This window comes from Microchirus variegatus (genome assembly GCF_963457635.1).
Source record: "Microchirus variegatus genome assembly, chromosome: 18".
Lineage (NCBI taxonomy): Eukaryota > Metazoa > Chordata > Actinopteri > Pleuronectiformes > Soleidae > Microchirus > Microchirus variegatus.
Window position 1 is genome coordinate 13,612,521 of NC_139819.1, and position 14,302 is coordinate 13,626,822.

The 14,302-nt window shown below is 39.0% G+C and overlaps 2 protein-coding genes across 2 annotated transcripts; both read right to left on the bottom strand.

Annotated features, from left to right (window-relative positions):
- Window positions 1–2,269: 2,269 nt before the first annotated feature.
- rpl6 (ribosomal protein L6) lies at window positions 2,270–4,840 on the bottom strand (the record flags this gene model as incomplete). The annotated part of the gene is made up of 6 exons (XM_083905345.1): window positions 2,270–2,453; window positions 2,559–2,743; window positions 2,873–2,921; window positions 4,120–4,263; window positions 4,358–4,456; window positions 4,694–4,840. 6 exons carry the CDS (start codon window positions 4,838–4,840, stop codon window positions 2,301–2,303), a joined length of 777 nt encoding a protein of 258 aa, XP_083761471.1. The 3' UTR covers window positions 2,270–2,300.
- A 1,942-nt stretch (window positions 4,841–6,782) lies between these two features.
- Window positions 6,783–13,547, bottom strand: acaa2 (acetyl-CoA acyltransferase 2). The gene is made up of 10 exons (XM_083905056.1): window positions 13,364–13,547; window positions 12,094–12,260; window positions 11,852–11,980; window positions 10,505–10,621; window positions 10,222–10,369; window positions 9,187–9,362; window positions 8,721–8,850; window positions 8,508–8,578; window positions 7,389–7,543; window positions 6,783–7,291 (listed from the first exon to the last, which is right to left on the bottom strand). The coding sequence occupies exons 1-10, from the start codon at window positions 13,377–13,379 to the stop codon at window positions 7,210–7,212; spliced, it is 1,191 nt and encodes a 396-aa protein (XP_083761182.1). The 5' UTR covers window positions 13,380–13,547; the 3' UTR covers window positions 6,783–7,209.
- Between the last annotated feature and the right edge of the window lie 755 nt (window positions 13,548–14,302).

Consider the following 14,302-nt stretch of genomic DNA (forward strand, 5'->3'; position numbering starts at 1 on the left):
AGGTGAAGGTGCTATGAAAACTACTTCATACTGTATTACTGACACTTTAATTGCTTTTCCCCAATGTTCTTTGTACTGTTATGTTGCAAGAATTTACAAAGTAATTATCATGTTACATAAGTTGGAACCTTGTTCCAGTAAGCACGTCGTTTTAGTTAATTTCCTGTAATCGCTAAGTGACTGGTGTGGTGCACTGGAGTATAAGTAAAAGGATGGAACAAATTCAAGCCGAAAGATTGTGAGAGGAGGAAAAGAAATAACACAACAAGAAAATGTCAAACTGCAGACAACATAATGTCAAGAGCTAATTTTCGAGAGGAAACGAGACAGCAAACGGAGTAAGGTAATTGCAGATACAGCTGTGGAATTAAGAAATACATTGGTAAATAAAGGTGCAAGCACCACTGTGGGGGCCCTTGCACGATATTTTAATATAAAATACAAAAATTACTAAATATTTTGTATATCAAATACATAGAAGTACTGCCCGTCCCACTATATTTACTTTATGTATCCTATACTATGTGGTGTATGTGACATTTTCAATGCCTTGGTATAATAAAGGTACAGTATGATGTCAAAATGTCAGATGTCTGCTTCGTTTGTCATCAGTGTTTGATCAAATATATTGGCAAGGTTTAAAACTATTAAACACAATATGTACTCAAGTGTTAAAATTATTATTATAAAAGATGAGTGGACAGTCACAGCCACCTGTATTTTAGTCACCGAGTTGTGAGTCTTCGTTGTGTGATGAAGTTGATTTTAAAAGTCTTAAAATGTTTCTCTAAAGTACTGACTGAGATTGTGGATTTAAGTTCGTTTTTTTTATTCAAAACCAAGATGAGAAACGTAATATAACAATAATGCCAAAAATTAGCATAAGAGCATCAGGACCAATAGTTCACTCTGTCAGAAGATGACCATCTCTGAGGTTATAAGGTCTTAACTTAAAATTAAGTGACAGTCACACAATCAGGGTATTCGGTCTTCAGACCAAAGAATACAACTTAAGAACACCAAGAAAGTGTTACTATGCAGTGTAGTAAGAATAGCTTGTGCTGTATGAATTGTAAGCCCGAGGCAGAGTTCAAACCTAATGTTTTACAGTTCCAAGATTCAACTTCAACAGTCATTGATCTGAAGGAGCAGGTGGCTCAGTTGAGAACACTGCTGTGAAGTTCCATAGGTTCAATTCTTATAGTTCAGCATCCAAAGTGAACATTGAGGAGAAAAAGTCCCAAATGCACCACATGTTCATGGCATGGTGGATTTGTTTACAACCTTAAGGTTGTTTGGTCTGCACTGTGGAGTTTGGTTCCACAACCTCAAAAGGGGTTGGCTGACTGGAAAAACACTGCTGGGGAACTGAAGCCACCAGACCAGAACAATCCCACAGTAGTGGATGTGCAAATTATTGGTTCCAGTTCATCAGTTAATACTGGGAATACTATTGCCTTTTCCTAATTTTATGTCCGGTTTTGAGAGTATTTTACAAAGTAATTATCCATGTCACTGAAGTGTTACCCTTGTTTTAGGGTGTACACACTGTTCATTTCCTGTTATTGTACAAATCTTGATTGCTTACTGGCTCAAGTGTGGTCTTTAGTTCATCTGCACTGGAGTTGGAGAGAATAACTGAGCAATGGCTCTGCATCATCTTGCCAGCAAAACTGGGAACATGCAATTACCCTTATCAAGAGTATTATCTTCTCCTGCAAATCAAGACCAAAACAGGCAAGTCAGGGTATATGCAGGAATCTTGAAGTTAATTTTTAAAACCTTTAAGACTTTTTCCAAGATCTTAAAAATATTTTACAACCTTATGTCCACTTCAAGCTGTAATCAGCAACACATTTCACTTACAATACAGTTTGCAATTAAAATCTATGGAACACAACCACACAGAGGCACTTGCAGTGTTCACCATCGCAAGATGCATAACGTCACATGTACGCGCGCAGCCCTGAGTCAATCTTGCAGGGCGAGCATGCCTGCAGTTTTTTTTGCAGGGAGTAAAACAAATACACCCATGTGTACATTTTGCAGTAGACGCTGGACAAAACTTAATACCTAATGAAACAGGGATGACGTTGTAAAGGGCCTTAATTGTACCAAAATTGATTGATCAACTTTAATACTTTAAGACCCCACGGAGACCCTGCAATTAAACCACTGTATCTTAAGTTCCTATTTTTTTTAGCTAATATAGGTCAGGAATATCTAAGGTGAGTCTACACCACAAATACAAACGGGACAAGAGATGGCATCAGATGGTGGTACTCTTTATTACAATACATTTAGAAAACCAGCTTGTGTGGGTAGACGCCATTTGACAGGGAGAAGGTAGAGCGCAGGTACCCTTTCAGCTGAGGCATTTTCTTAATGAGCGGCAAGAGCTGAGCATCAACTGCCTTCTGGTCCTCTTTCCTCTGCTCTGTCAGCTGGTATTTCTGCAAATTAAGAAAACCAGCATCAGATCCTGTTAAGCTGGAAGCCCCCTATCCCATTGCATATATATAAAATATATAGTATTGAGACAAAAGGAGTCATCTCACCTCTTTCTCTGTGTCAAAGATCTCTCCTTCCTGGTGACGGGGCCTCCTCAGCCTCTTCTTCTTGAAGTAAGCGTCGCTCAGCGTCTTGGGGATCTTCATGCCAGTGATGTCAACTTTGGTCTTGGTGGCGATGACAAACTTCTGGTGAGCCCTGCGCAGGGGAACTCTGTTCAAAGCAAGAGGGCCTAAAATATGCAAAACAAGAACATGTGATGTAAGAAGGGGTGAATGAGGACAACTGACATTTTGCTGACAATGTCTGTAAATAAGTTTGTGTAAATGTTGATTACTTCAATTTCTTAACAGTCACTTACCAGTGACAAGCAGCAGACCACTGGAGAGCTGCTTCAGGAACACCACACGCTGCAAAAACAAAAAAGGTAATTGTTATAATGCTCATATACACAGGGCTCCCAATTACTGAACCAAACGCCATATATTTAGTGCCAACACACAAAATAGACCTTCAACTAGTGAACCAAGTTATCAGGGATGGGGGTATTTATGCCAATATCAAACCCACAATATGTACTTCTGCTGAATTAAGTGAAAATAGGAACCCAAGGCAGGCTCATTATAAAGCATTTACGGGTCGACAACTATTACAGCGAGTATATACACTCCATGCTTTAATCAGAAATGGTCATATATAATGAGCAATGAATAACAGGAAGTATTACAGATTAACTGACTCAAACCATCCAGTTGTCAAATGCTCACTGGGATTTAAGACGCCTATTTTGTTTCAATACAACTGGAATTCAAGGTTAACATGTTAGGAGGTCAAATATGTAGTTCAAATAATGGAAAAAAGCTGATGGCCAGATTTTGATGAGGGAATCCTTTGGTTTACATCATGCCTCCACCTTTAATATGTTCACTACTCCTGTGATATGGCTCAGAGACGGGATGATTTCTACTCATGCTTGGTCAGGCACTTCAGATGCAGAGCCCTAATAATTTGTCAATCATGAAACACTAAGGAACAGACTTCCCAAATCAGACATGCCCTTTACTACTTTAACACAGCCTAGTAAAAAGAGTATCAACTTTAACACTCACCAAACAATTTTTAACCTTAAACATAACAGCCCTTGCTTAAAAAACTGGATTTGTGTCTACGCCTTGTGTTTGGCTGCACTGCAAAAAGCAAGACATGCATCTTCACACTTGAGTCACTGGTTGTTGGAACACAACACCGCTCTGGTCAGCATGGAGAGGAGAGGGTATACAGAGCAGTGAAACATTTCTAAAGGTGCCTTCTGTGTCATTCTTGACTGACCCACCCTAATGCTTTATTCTTTCAAGTCCAACCAACACATGGGTCAACCTACACATCACTACATTTAACACACTTGCTCAGTAATATTGCTTTAAAAAATTAAATAAAACATTGAATGTGCTAGGACACATTAACTTCCAGTTTATTGGCAGACTAGTTTCTTTGTACATAGCCTAGCACTTCACAGCATATTGACAACCGTTGCATAATAACTTCTGCAGGAGGACATTTCGAAAGAACTATCACATCATTATTGGATTCAGGTGACATGATTCTCACCTTTCCACGGTGGCGACCAGTGAGCAGAATGAGGACCGTTCCTGGGGTGATTGAGGCACGCAGGTTCCTCTTATGCTGACTGAAAGGCTTCTTCCCGTGGCTCTTCAGTTTGCGGGGAACATCCTCTGTGGGGTAGTAACGGGGCTACAGAAGAAACACAATAGGGCAATTATTCAATGTCTCTGGTTTTAGGTGTCATTGAGGAGAAATATGCGACACTAGCAGCCACACCACTCACCATCTTGCGCAGTTTGACAACACGGGTGCCTCCGTTTTTGTCTCCTCCAACAGTCTTGACAACAGTAGCCCTGGGCTTCTCCTTAAGCTTCTTCTCCACCTAAAACAGTAAACAGTAAAAAAGTAAGACTTAAATCAAAACGCATGCGACTGCTTATTACTTTTCTTTCACAAAATGCCTTAAAAATTTGAGGTGGAAAAAAGACACCATGACTGATGAAGATTTCTCTTGATCAATAATGAATCAATAACAATGAATAATGACCGTCATCTCAACTCATTCATGCTGAAGCTATGGAGGTGTCAAGAGTTAAATCATAATTGTCAACACACTCACCTTGGTCTCAGTGGTTTTAGTCTTCCTCTTGTACATGGCCCGTCTGGCATACATGACAGAGCGGGAGTACCGCTGGATACCCCGAGCCAGAACCGGGTTCCGGCTCCCATGCCTCCTCTTGGCAGGCTTCTTGTCTCCCTCTGGCATCTAACAAAGAATTCAAGAGATTTTGGTAAATCGACTTTAGCAGCTCATCATGAAATTTGACAGATTCACTGTTTAGTGGACTATTCTTATGGTGTGCATGTGTTTATAAGAATAACTGTGTATAGATGTACAGTTTAATTATCAATGGTAACAACTGCAGGAGGTCAGTTCAGACTCGAGTAGGAACCCTAGACATTAAAATAAAGATAGATATTAGATCTAGATATTAAATAAGAAATGTGGCTTAACTTTACTATTCATCAGGTTATACACACAAGATATTAATAGACTATTCAAAATAATATTAGCATGCGGCATGCTACAAAGCGCAGCCATTGCGAATTCAGGAGGCATGACAAGTAACGTTAGCGAGCAGATAGCACCGGGCGGATTCGCTTCACCGGCTCGTCAACCACCCATTGTGTGAAAATGTGGATTTAAAGTATGAAACAAAGACTAGGTGACATTATGCGACAGCGGGAATACGCGTGTAAACCAAACACCAGTGTAGATAATGGCAACACGTTAGCTTGCTAGCTATCGTTACACATAGCACGAAGGCTAGCCGGTGGCCTAGCACTGCCGATGCATCAAATTGTTGATTATTACAGCGACATGGCGGACACATCTTTGAAATAACGGTGTCTAAAGCGTCATCTAAACACACATATTGATTAGATGACATTAGGAGACTGTTCGCTTTATTCTAGAACACAGATGATGATAGATTTCATAACCACTAAAACACGAAGGCAGGGAGATCTTACCTTAGCTAAGAAAAAAGACCGACATCCGGGGATGTGACGTTTATAAGGACGCTGCAGCACGACACTGACGTCATTACGTCGAGTTTTCGACGTGATCCTTGTAGTTCCGATTGTCGACTGTACTTTGATCCACTGTACATTCGATTGCTAAAAATGAATTTATATATAAACATATAAACATGAACATATATATAAATAGATAAATATAAATATAGATATATATCTATATCTATATAGATATAGATATATATACATATATATATCTATAGATATATATATATATATGTATCAAATACTTACGTTTGAGAAATGAACAAAAACAGCTATGACCAGTGCGTTAGACTATGTGGTAAATATATATATATATATATATATATATATATATATATGTATTAAATTTTTTTTTTTTTTAAATAAACTGCAGAATTATAAAGTATCAAAATGTGTACTATGAAATTCAGCCTTCACTGGTGTGAAACTATTTGAAACATCTACAGCCAAATTCATATGATGACAATGAGACCAGCTCTCTAAGATTCAGCTGATTTTGCAAATTATTTCATCAGTTGGAGCAGCAAATATTGCCCTTTTGTGACATTGTGTTATTTAATACAGACCGTTGGAACATTCAAAATTCCTGACAGCAGCGAAAATGATTTCCACTATTTTATATGAACAATGTATGACCCTAGAAAGGCAGGTAATAAACCCAAGACAGATAAAATAAGACAGTGGCTGTGGATAGGTAGCCATCTTATTGACAGGCAATGAAGACAATGACATGCAGCTAAATAAATTGATATATACATACAAAGGGGTTTTGTGTGCATATTGTTGTATTTAGCAACAGCAAAACAAAGTAACCTTTTATCAATTTGCAGGGGAGTAGTGTGAAGCACATTTAAACTGCACCAAATAATACACGAATCACTTAATTATTATGTCATCAGTGTGAAATCTGCTTTAATTGCAGAAAATTCCACAATGAAATTCCCTGTATCAGCTATAAGAACAATGTATATATCAGCATCTCCTGCAGTAAGTATCCTATGTATAAAATATGAAACAAAATGACCAGTTAAACAATACTAAACACTGTACTGTTAAAATCCTAATTTCTTGATGAATTGAGAAAACAAACAGAGGCTGTAGTTGAAAACTTTATTTCTTTCAACAATTTTAACAAATTTAGACTGAGGTTGTGAGACATAGAAATACAAAATCAGTTTTTGCTGAAGCGATCAGAAATCAGACATGGTGCAGCACTAATTCCTGATAGATAGGTGTGATAGAGAGCATTTTAAGGCAAACATGAAAATTCACAGTTCCTTTAAACCTTACTCTGCCCAAAAAGAGGGTAGTAGAGTAGTTTGCAATAATATGCTGCATTAGTTAATGTTACCAAGAAGCGACCTTTGTACTTCAGGCACATGAAGACAGACTCATACATTACTCTGGTGCAATGATCAGAAACACCATTTCATTTTCACAGGCTTTCCAAGGCAACACTGAACTGAAACATTCAGTTAGCACTTTGTATAAACAAGTCAAGAAAATATGTGTGGAACATTCTTTGACACAATTTCCCTCCGATACTGGCAATCAGCAATTTTCCAGGACTATGGCCATGCCCTGACCACCTCCGATGCAGGCAGAGCCAACAGCGTACTTGCCTCCCTGTCGACTGTCAGAAACAAAAATCATCATTACTCAAAGTGACTTTTCAGCTGACATGGTGGATACTTTGTGTATAATAAAACTGCTAATAAACACTTGGCTACCTGAGCTCATGAGCCAGGTGAGCAGTGATCCGAGCTCCAGAAGCAGCGAGAGGATGTCCTATGGCAATAGCGCCGCCATTAACGTTGCTTTTCAGGGGATCGAGTTCAAGGGCTTTAGCAACAGCCAGGTACTGAGCGGCAAACGCCTCATTCACCTGTGCAAAGGACAGCAATGATTATGCAAAGACATCTAAACTAAAATGAAGGCCCTGTTCAGACCTGGTATTAACATCCATCCTCATCCGATCACACCTGGCATTAAAATGTGCCCTGCATGAGTCACCTGTAACCACACATGATCAGATCTGGGCTATTTCTTTTATTGAAATACACTTTTTGTGAGAACAAAACTGTGGGTTTTTAACAAGTCTGACAGTAAAGACGCATCCACAGCCAGAATTTGTGTGTGTGCCTCCGTGTTTGTGTGCACGTGTGAAAGAAAGAGAGGTGCTAGAGTAAATCAAAGCAATTGTTACATCATCATGCAACATGAAATTAAATTGAACCATTAGAAAAAAAACATGGGCCCACGGTTGGTGTAGTGGTTAGCACTGGGTTCCTGGGTTCGAGCCCCCGGTTGGAACAACTTCAGACCAAGGGCCTTTCTGCAAGGAGTTTGCATGTTCTCCCCGTGTGTGTGTGTGGGTTTTCTCCGGGTTATCTGGCTTCCTCCCACAGTCTAAAATATGGGGATTAGGTGAATTGGTCACTCTAAATTGACCGTAGGTGTGAGAGTGTGAGTGAATGGTTGTTTGTCTCTATATGGGGCACAGCTCAGTTCACGATGGACTGGTGAACTGAGCTGTACCCCGTCTATCGCCCAATGTCAGCTGAGATAGGCACAGCACCCCCCGCGACCCTCTGGTGGAGGATAAAGTGGTAGATAATGGATGGATGGACAAAGACATCAATTAGTGATGACTTCTATTGTGTGATTAATATTGCGTTAGTGGCAGCAAATAAATTAACATATGAGCTCTGATTAGATACTACCAACAACTGTAATAAAAGAGACAAAATAACAACTTTTTAAAAAAAGACTGATCAAATTGCTGTGTCTTTTTCTTCTCCCGAGCGACATGTCATGTCACAGATCTTTTTTATTTTCAAGTAACAAACCTCAACCAGATCCATGTCGTTGAGAGTCAGACCAGCTTTTTTCAGAGCTTCTGTGACTGCTGGAACTGGACCTATGATGATCAGGAGGAAAACAGACTTTCTAACTATCAGAGATTAAACCACTATACACGGTATACATAAATACCATAACTGTGTATTAGCTAGACATTCCTCCTAAGTAACCTTCTTCTCCGTGAGAGCAGCATCACTCACCAATTCCCATAATGCTGGGGTCACAGCCAGACACATGATAGGACACGATTCTGCTCAGTGGTTTGAGTTTGTGCTCATTCACCGCGTCTTCACTTGCGATCACCAATGCAGCAGCACCATCAGATACACCCTGGACATCAAGGATGAGATTATTATTCCTCGTGGTTGAAGTAAGAAGAGTTGCATGGTGTTTATATTAAAATATAGAATATCTTCGACTTAAATTGTGGAATTCTACATAACATTACCGTGAACCAAGACTTATAAAGTCAGCCTTTCTTTGTTTGTTTGACTTTATCGGGTAGGATTTAAATGACACTTCCATATGAGTGTTTCTTATCCACAGCAGATTATCTTTAAGTAAAATGGGAATACGACTCAAATGTTTGACGATCCACTTGAATTAAAAACCACACTAACTCCACACATTCTTAAAACAGAGGCAGCACTTTGGGCTTCAACTCACCGAAGCATTGGCCGCAGTGACGGTTCCTCCCTTCTTGAAGACAGTGGGCAGTCTTGCCATCTGTTCCATTGTGGTCTGAGGCCGTGGGTGTTCGTCCTGAGCCATGGACACCTTGCCTTTCTTAGCTTTCACATCAATTGGAGCAATTTCGGCTTTGAAGTGCCCAGCCTCATGAGCTGTACAAAGAAAAAAAAATCACAATTTAGTCGCTGTAGTTTATGCATAAATGTCTTGACATAAAAAAAAGAAAGAAGAAAACAGTCTTTTTCACAAATGCAGTACATTACAATAAGGGATGGACATTTAAAGTAGACATATTATACCGTATTTCTACAAGTTAACCAGGTTCCATGGTGTCCTAATGAACATGTCTGTGACATCCTTTGGTCAAAATAGCACCACAGCAGCTCAATCACCCTGCCGAAACAGCCCTGTTCAGAAAGCTCTGTTTTGAGTGTCTGTCTCTTTAAAGGCCAATGAGACATATATAAAATGTATCTACTGGACATACAAATCCTCTGAGACAGGAAGTTTATGTAGAACTTCGCAGACTTCCACTCTTCCAGATACTATTGCCATCGCCTGCACTCTCACGTTTTTTAGGGACAAAGCAGAGCTCCGCCAGAAAACAATTCCAGGGATGTATATTTGGGACGTAACAATAAGTGCGGAAGTCAACATCGCATGTTTTATCTTAGACTGAGGCCAACCACAAAAACACGACTCATCTTTTTTCCCCACTGTGCCTACTCATAGGGCCTCCAGAGTCCCAAATATCTGTAATCAAATAATTAAAAATTTGATTTTGCATAATATGTCTCCTTTAAAGCAAAAAAGCTATTCCATTTCATCAACAGAATAATAAATATTTGAATACTAAACGGCACATGAGAGCTAGTGAAAGTAATGCAGTTTTCACAGAATGTTGGGCTAGGACAACAATTGATAAAAAATATAATTATAAATAGTCACATCAACTGATTAAATTTTTTTTTTTTACTAAATCAAACAAATAATGATAGAATTGTGTCTTACCAGCCTTCCACCTTTGTTGCGTGTGGAATGCATAGTTATCACAGTCTTCTCGAGTGATCTGGTATTTCTCTGCCAGGTTTTCTGCTGTGATGCCCATGGGAGTTTTAATGTGAAGGTCAGTCAGACCGGCCCATAAAGTGTCCTCTAACTGCCAGGCAAAAAAGGAGAGGTTATGTTTTTTTTCCCCCCATGTTATTGCAGTTTACTCGCTAGCTGCATTTCAAGTGCATCCGAGTCAAGTTTCCGCAGATTAAAATGTGGACAAAATCAATGAAAAGCCAACCTTGAGATCGAATCCAAACTTTGTACCAAATCGCACGTTGCGAACGGCATACGGGGCTTGGCTCATGCTCTCTGAGCCTCCACACAGAACCACCTCTGCCTCCTTCAGGCAAATCTCCTACAAACACAAAATGTAAAATGTTTGATTTTGAGCAAAAAGACAAGAGAGAGAAATAACAACTGGTATATGTTCAATATTGCACTTTTATACAGGGATGTGCCAACCCTGATAGAGTTTTTACTGTTGAATATCTATGATTCTATGCTGGTATTTTCTTTAGAGAGAAAGAAGAACAGACTCTGCTGTCATCTGTCTGAACTGCTTCTGTGACACTGCAGATTCTGCTTCTAGAGAAGAGAGAGTATGGGGTGTCACCAGCTCTCAGTTAACTTAACCAACCCTGTGTTTGTGTAAATGATGTTAGACTGTGACCAAAATGGTGAAAACATTGCTTCTCTATACGTTTGTTAAGCTGATTTGATATTCAAGTTGTTTTGTATATTCTGTAAAATCCCTACCGAGTGCTGTTGTTTGTTGCTTGCGTGAGAGAGATATATTAAAATGAGACACTATATTAAAATATGATATATCAATATAATAGTGAAATAAATATCACTGATGTAAGTGATTGAGGTGATTGCTGATCTCCAGTCAAAAAAACACCCATCACTTTTAAAATCCTGCTTTTTACTCACAATGGTCTTGCCCCCTCTTACCTCAGTGATCTTTTACATGCATAATCACTGTCATAATCGCTAATGTCTGCAGAAGAATACTTTAAAATTAAAACACCATGAAGACAGAGCCTTTGCTGTGGTGACTCCCAAATTGTGCAAGCAGCTTTAAAGTTTTATATCTTTTACAGCAGTGTGTTTTATTGGTTTTATATTGTGTTTTAGTTTTTTTTTTCTGTATACATGTTTCATATTCTGTCTGCTTTATGTATTTGCAATGTACAGCACTTAGGTCAACTACTAGGTGTGCTATAGAAAACATTTGGATTGTACACATTTTATTCGGCACACATGTACAATCTGATGAATTTTACACATACATGTATAACCTGTGACAGTGACACAAGTGATCCAACTAATAAACCTACAGTTGTATTTCCAGAGTGTTTTTTTGATGTCATGTTATCTAAAAGAAAACAGAGCAAAGAAATACAAGTCTCTGTGTGTAATGCAGTGCAACACCAACACCAACACAGGCCTCATCTTTAAACATATACTTTTGGCATTATAAGCAGGAAAAGCTGCCCACGGTGATAATACTAAGAATCTAAGTTGTATTTGTATTCCTGACAGAATTCTTTTTATCTAAATTTGCTCTCGACTGAGTTCTTACTTGTGCACCATTGACGATGGCCTGGAAACCAGATCCACACAGTCTGTTGACAGTGAGTGCAGGCACTGGGATAGGAACACCACACCTCAGACCCACATGCCGAGCGATGTACGGTGCATCTGCTGAGCTCTGAAAGGAGATGGATGGAAAAAGAAAAGATGCTAGGTTTGATGTTCACAACAATTTGATAACCGTGTTTGTTTGTTTTATCAATGACTGCTGATATGTTGGATTTTAATTGCCTGCATGACGTTGCCCATGATGATACTGTTTATCAGCTCTGGTGCCACTCCTCCTGCAGCAAGGGCAGCTTTGGCTGCATGCTCAGCCAGGTCTGTAGCACTGTGATCCCTCAGCACACCACCATAGGTACCGAATGGAGTGCGTTTAGCAGCTACAATAAATACACCTGTGGAGAGAAGAAGCAGCCAGGTCACAGGTTGAGGATTCAGCCAGGAGGAATAAACATGTTGCAGAGAAATGCAGAGGAAAATTAAACGGAATACGGAATACAGCGAAACAAGTAAGGGGTCAACATATATAAGTAAGGATTTCTATGGTCAATGCCAATCTTAAATAATTAGGTCAACCAATGACTGATATGGACGGATGAGCAAATACGATACTCAGTATTGGCATCTGTCATATTACAAGCAAATAAAACTTTGAATAAAACCAATACAGTTTTAATGCCCTTCGTAATATATATATTTCTTAGAACTCTGTATCATCTTATATAAATAAGTTATAATCTGCCAAAGCCATTTATAGAAGCAAACAGCTAAGCGGTTTATCAGTCTACTTTTAAAAGCAAAATGTTTCAATTGTCTGGTTAAAACCTCTTCTTCTGTGTTGTAAAGGCAAATTAAGTGTTGATAACTCTGAATGAACTTAATAACCTTAGAAGCAAAGGAGTCAATTCAATTCAATTCAATTAAAAATGTGTCCCAGGGTGCAATTGAAGGGGATTAAAGAGGATGCTTTGACATGCCAAAGCATTTGCACTTCAGTGGGCTTTTCTATTGGTTTGGTTTGCTTTATCAGATTTTAGATTGATTACTTGAAATTCTCGTAAAATTCACCTGTTACAACAAGGGTAAACAATTGGCAAGAAATAAATATGAATACAGTAAGCAACAGACACAAAGTTAGAATGTAAAAATACAAAATGAGGAAAATAGAATGAACAATCAAGTAAGACAAAAGAGCCGATAACACAAGATTATAAAATCAGATTATACCACTGAAACCATACATCATGTTTGTATTTTGACTTTATTTGTGCAAATCTTCACTCGACATGAAGCTGTGATCTTCTTGTCACCTTTCACCTACATCGCAGTGACGCGTGGTCACACTTCACTGGTTTAAATATCACCGTCTTTACATGATCCTTTCCCACAACTGTGATAAGACAGTTGTATGTGATGATATTAACACATGAAGGTGCAGAAATAAAACAATGATCCAGCAGCAGCGTGAGTTGAAACGTGTTTGCTAGGTAATACTTACCTCTGAGAAGTGCCATGATGGTGATTCAGTAACACACTGCTGCCACGATAGAACCTTCACGCTGATAAGTCTGTTGTGTCACCGTGACACAATCCACACACAGTAAATAAAACTACCCCTGACTGCTGTCTATGACCTTTTCCCTCAATGCTGCTGCCGCCGTCGACGCTAACGATTCCATTCTTCTTCTTCTTCTTTCGATTATTGACGGCGATTAACAGCTTGTATGTGAATTACCGCCATCTTCTGGACTGGAGTGTGAGGTAGCAATTATCAAAGAAAAATGTCCCTGTAAATGTCCTGAATAGGTCTCCGACACCCAGTGTGATTCGCACACATGTATTTATTATTTCCACTTCATCCACTGGTGTTTGCCTTGGTGAACCTTTGACAAAACCATGGATGTATTATAATAACGGGATAAAACACCGCCCCCTCTGTCTTGAAGACAATTCTGTCATGGTGGCCACTCTGGGTACTGCAACAACAAATATTTTTAATTCATGGAATTCCATGTTTAAGATGGTGCGTTTTGTTTCAGTTAGGTTAGGGTTCTTTAAATGTAGCATTACACTGCACAAAAATATAACCCACCAAGTTTCCTGATTCTGAGTTTACAGGCAACTACAGGATAATATCTGCAGCAAGTCAATGAATCAGACAGTAGCTATTTATATTTAGTAAGTTAGTAAAAATAATAATGAGAAAAAGAACTCCTAGGGTCCTTCACACGTAGCGCTCTTATTCTGAAAATGACTGTTTTGGCGTAAACATAGAGTAATACAGGAACAGGTACTTTTATTTTGACATTTTCAGGGCTCTGAAACCAACTGAAAACAAACACACACGAAGACAAGTCTTCCAGGCCGGCGGGAAATATGGCTAAAACATTCTTGTTAAATTGTTTTTCTTATTGTCGATCGCATGTATTAAGTGCAC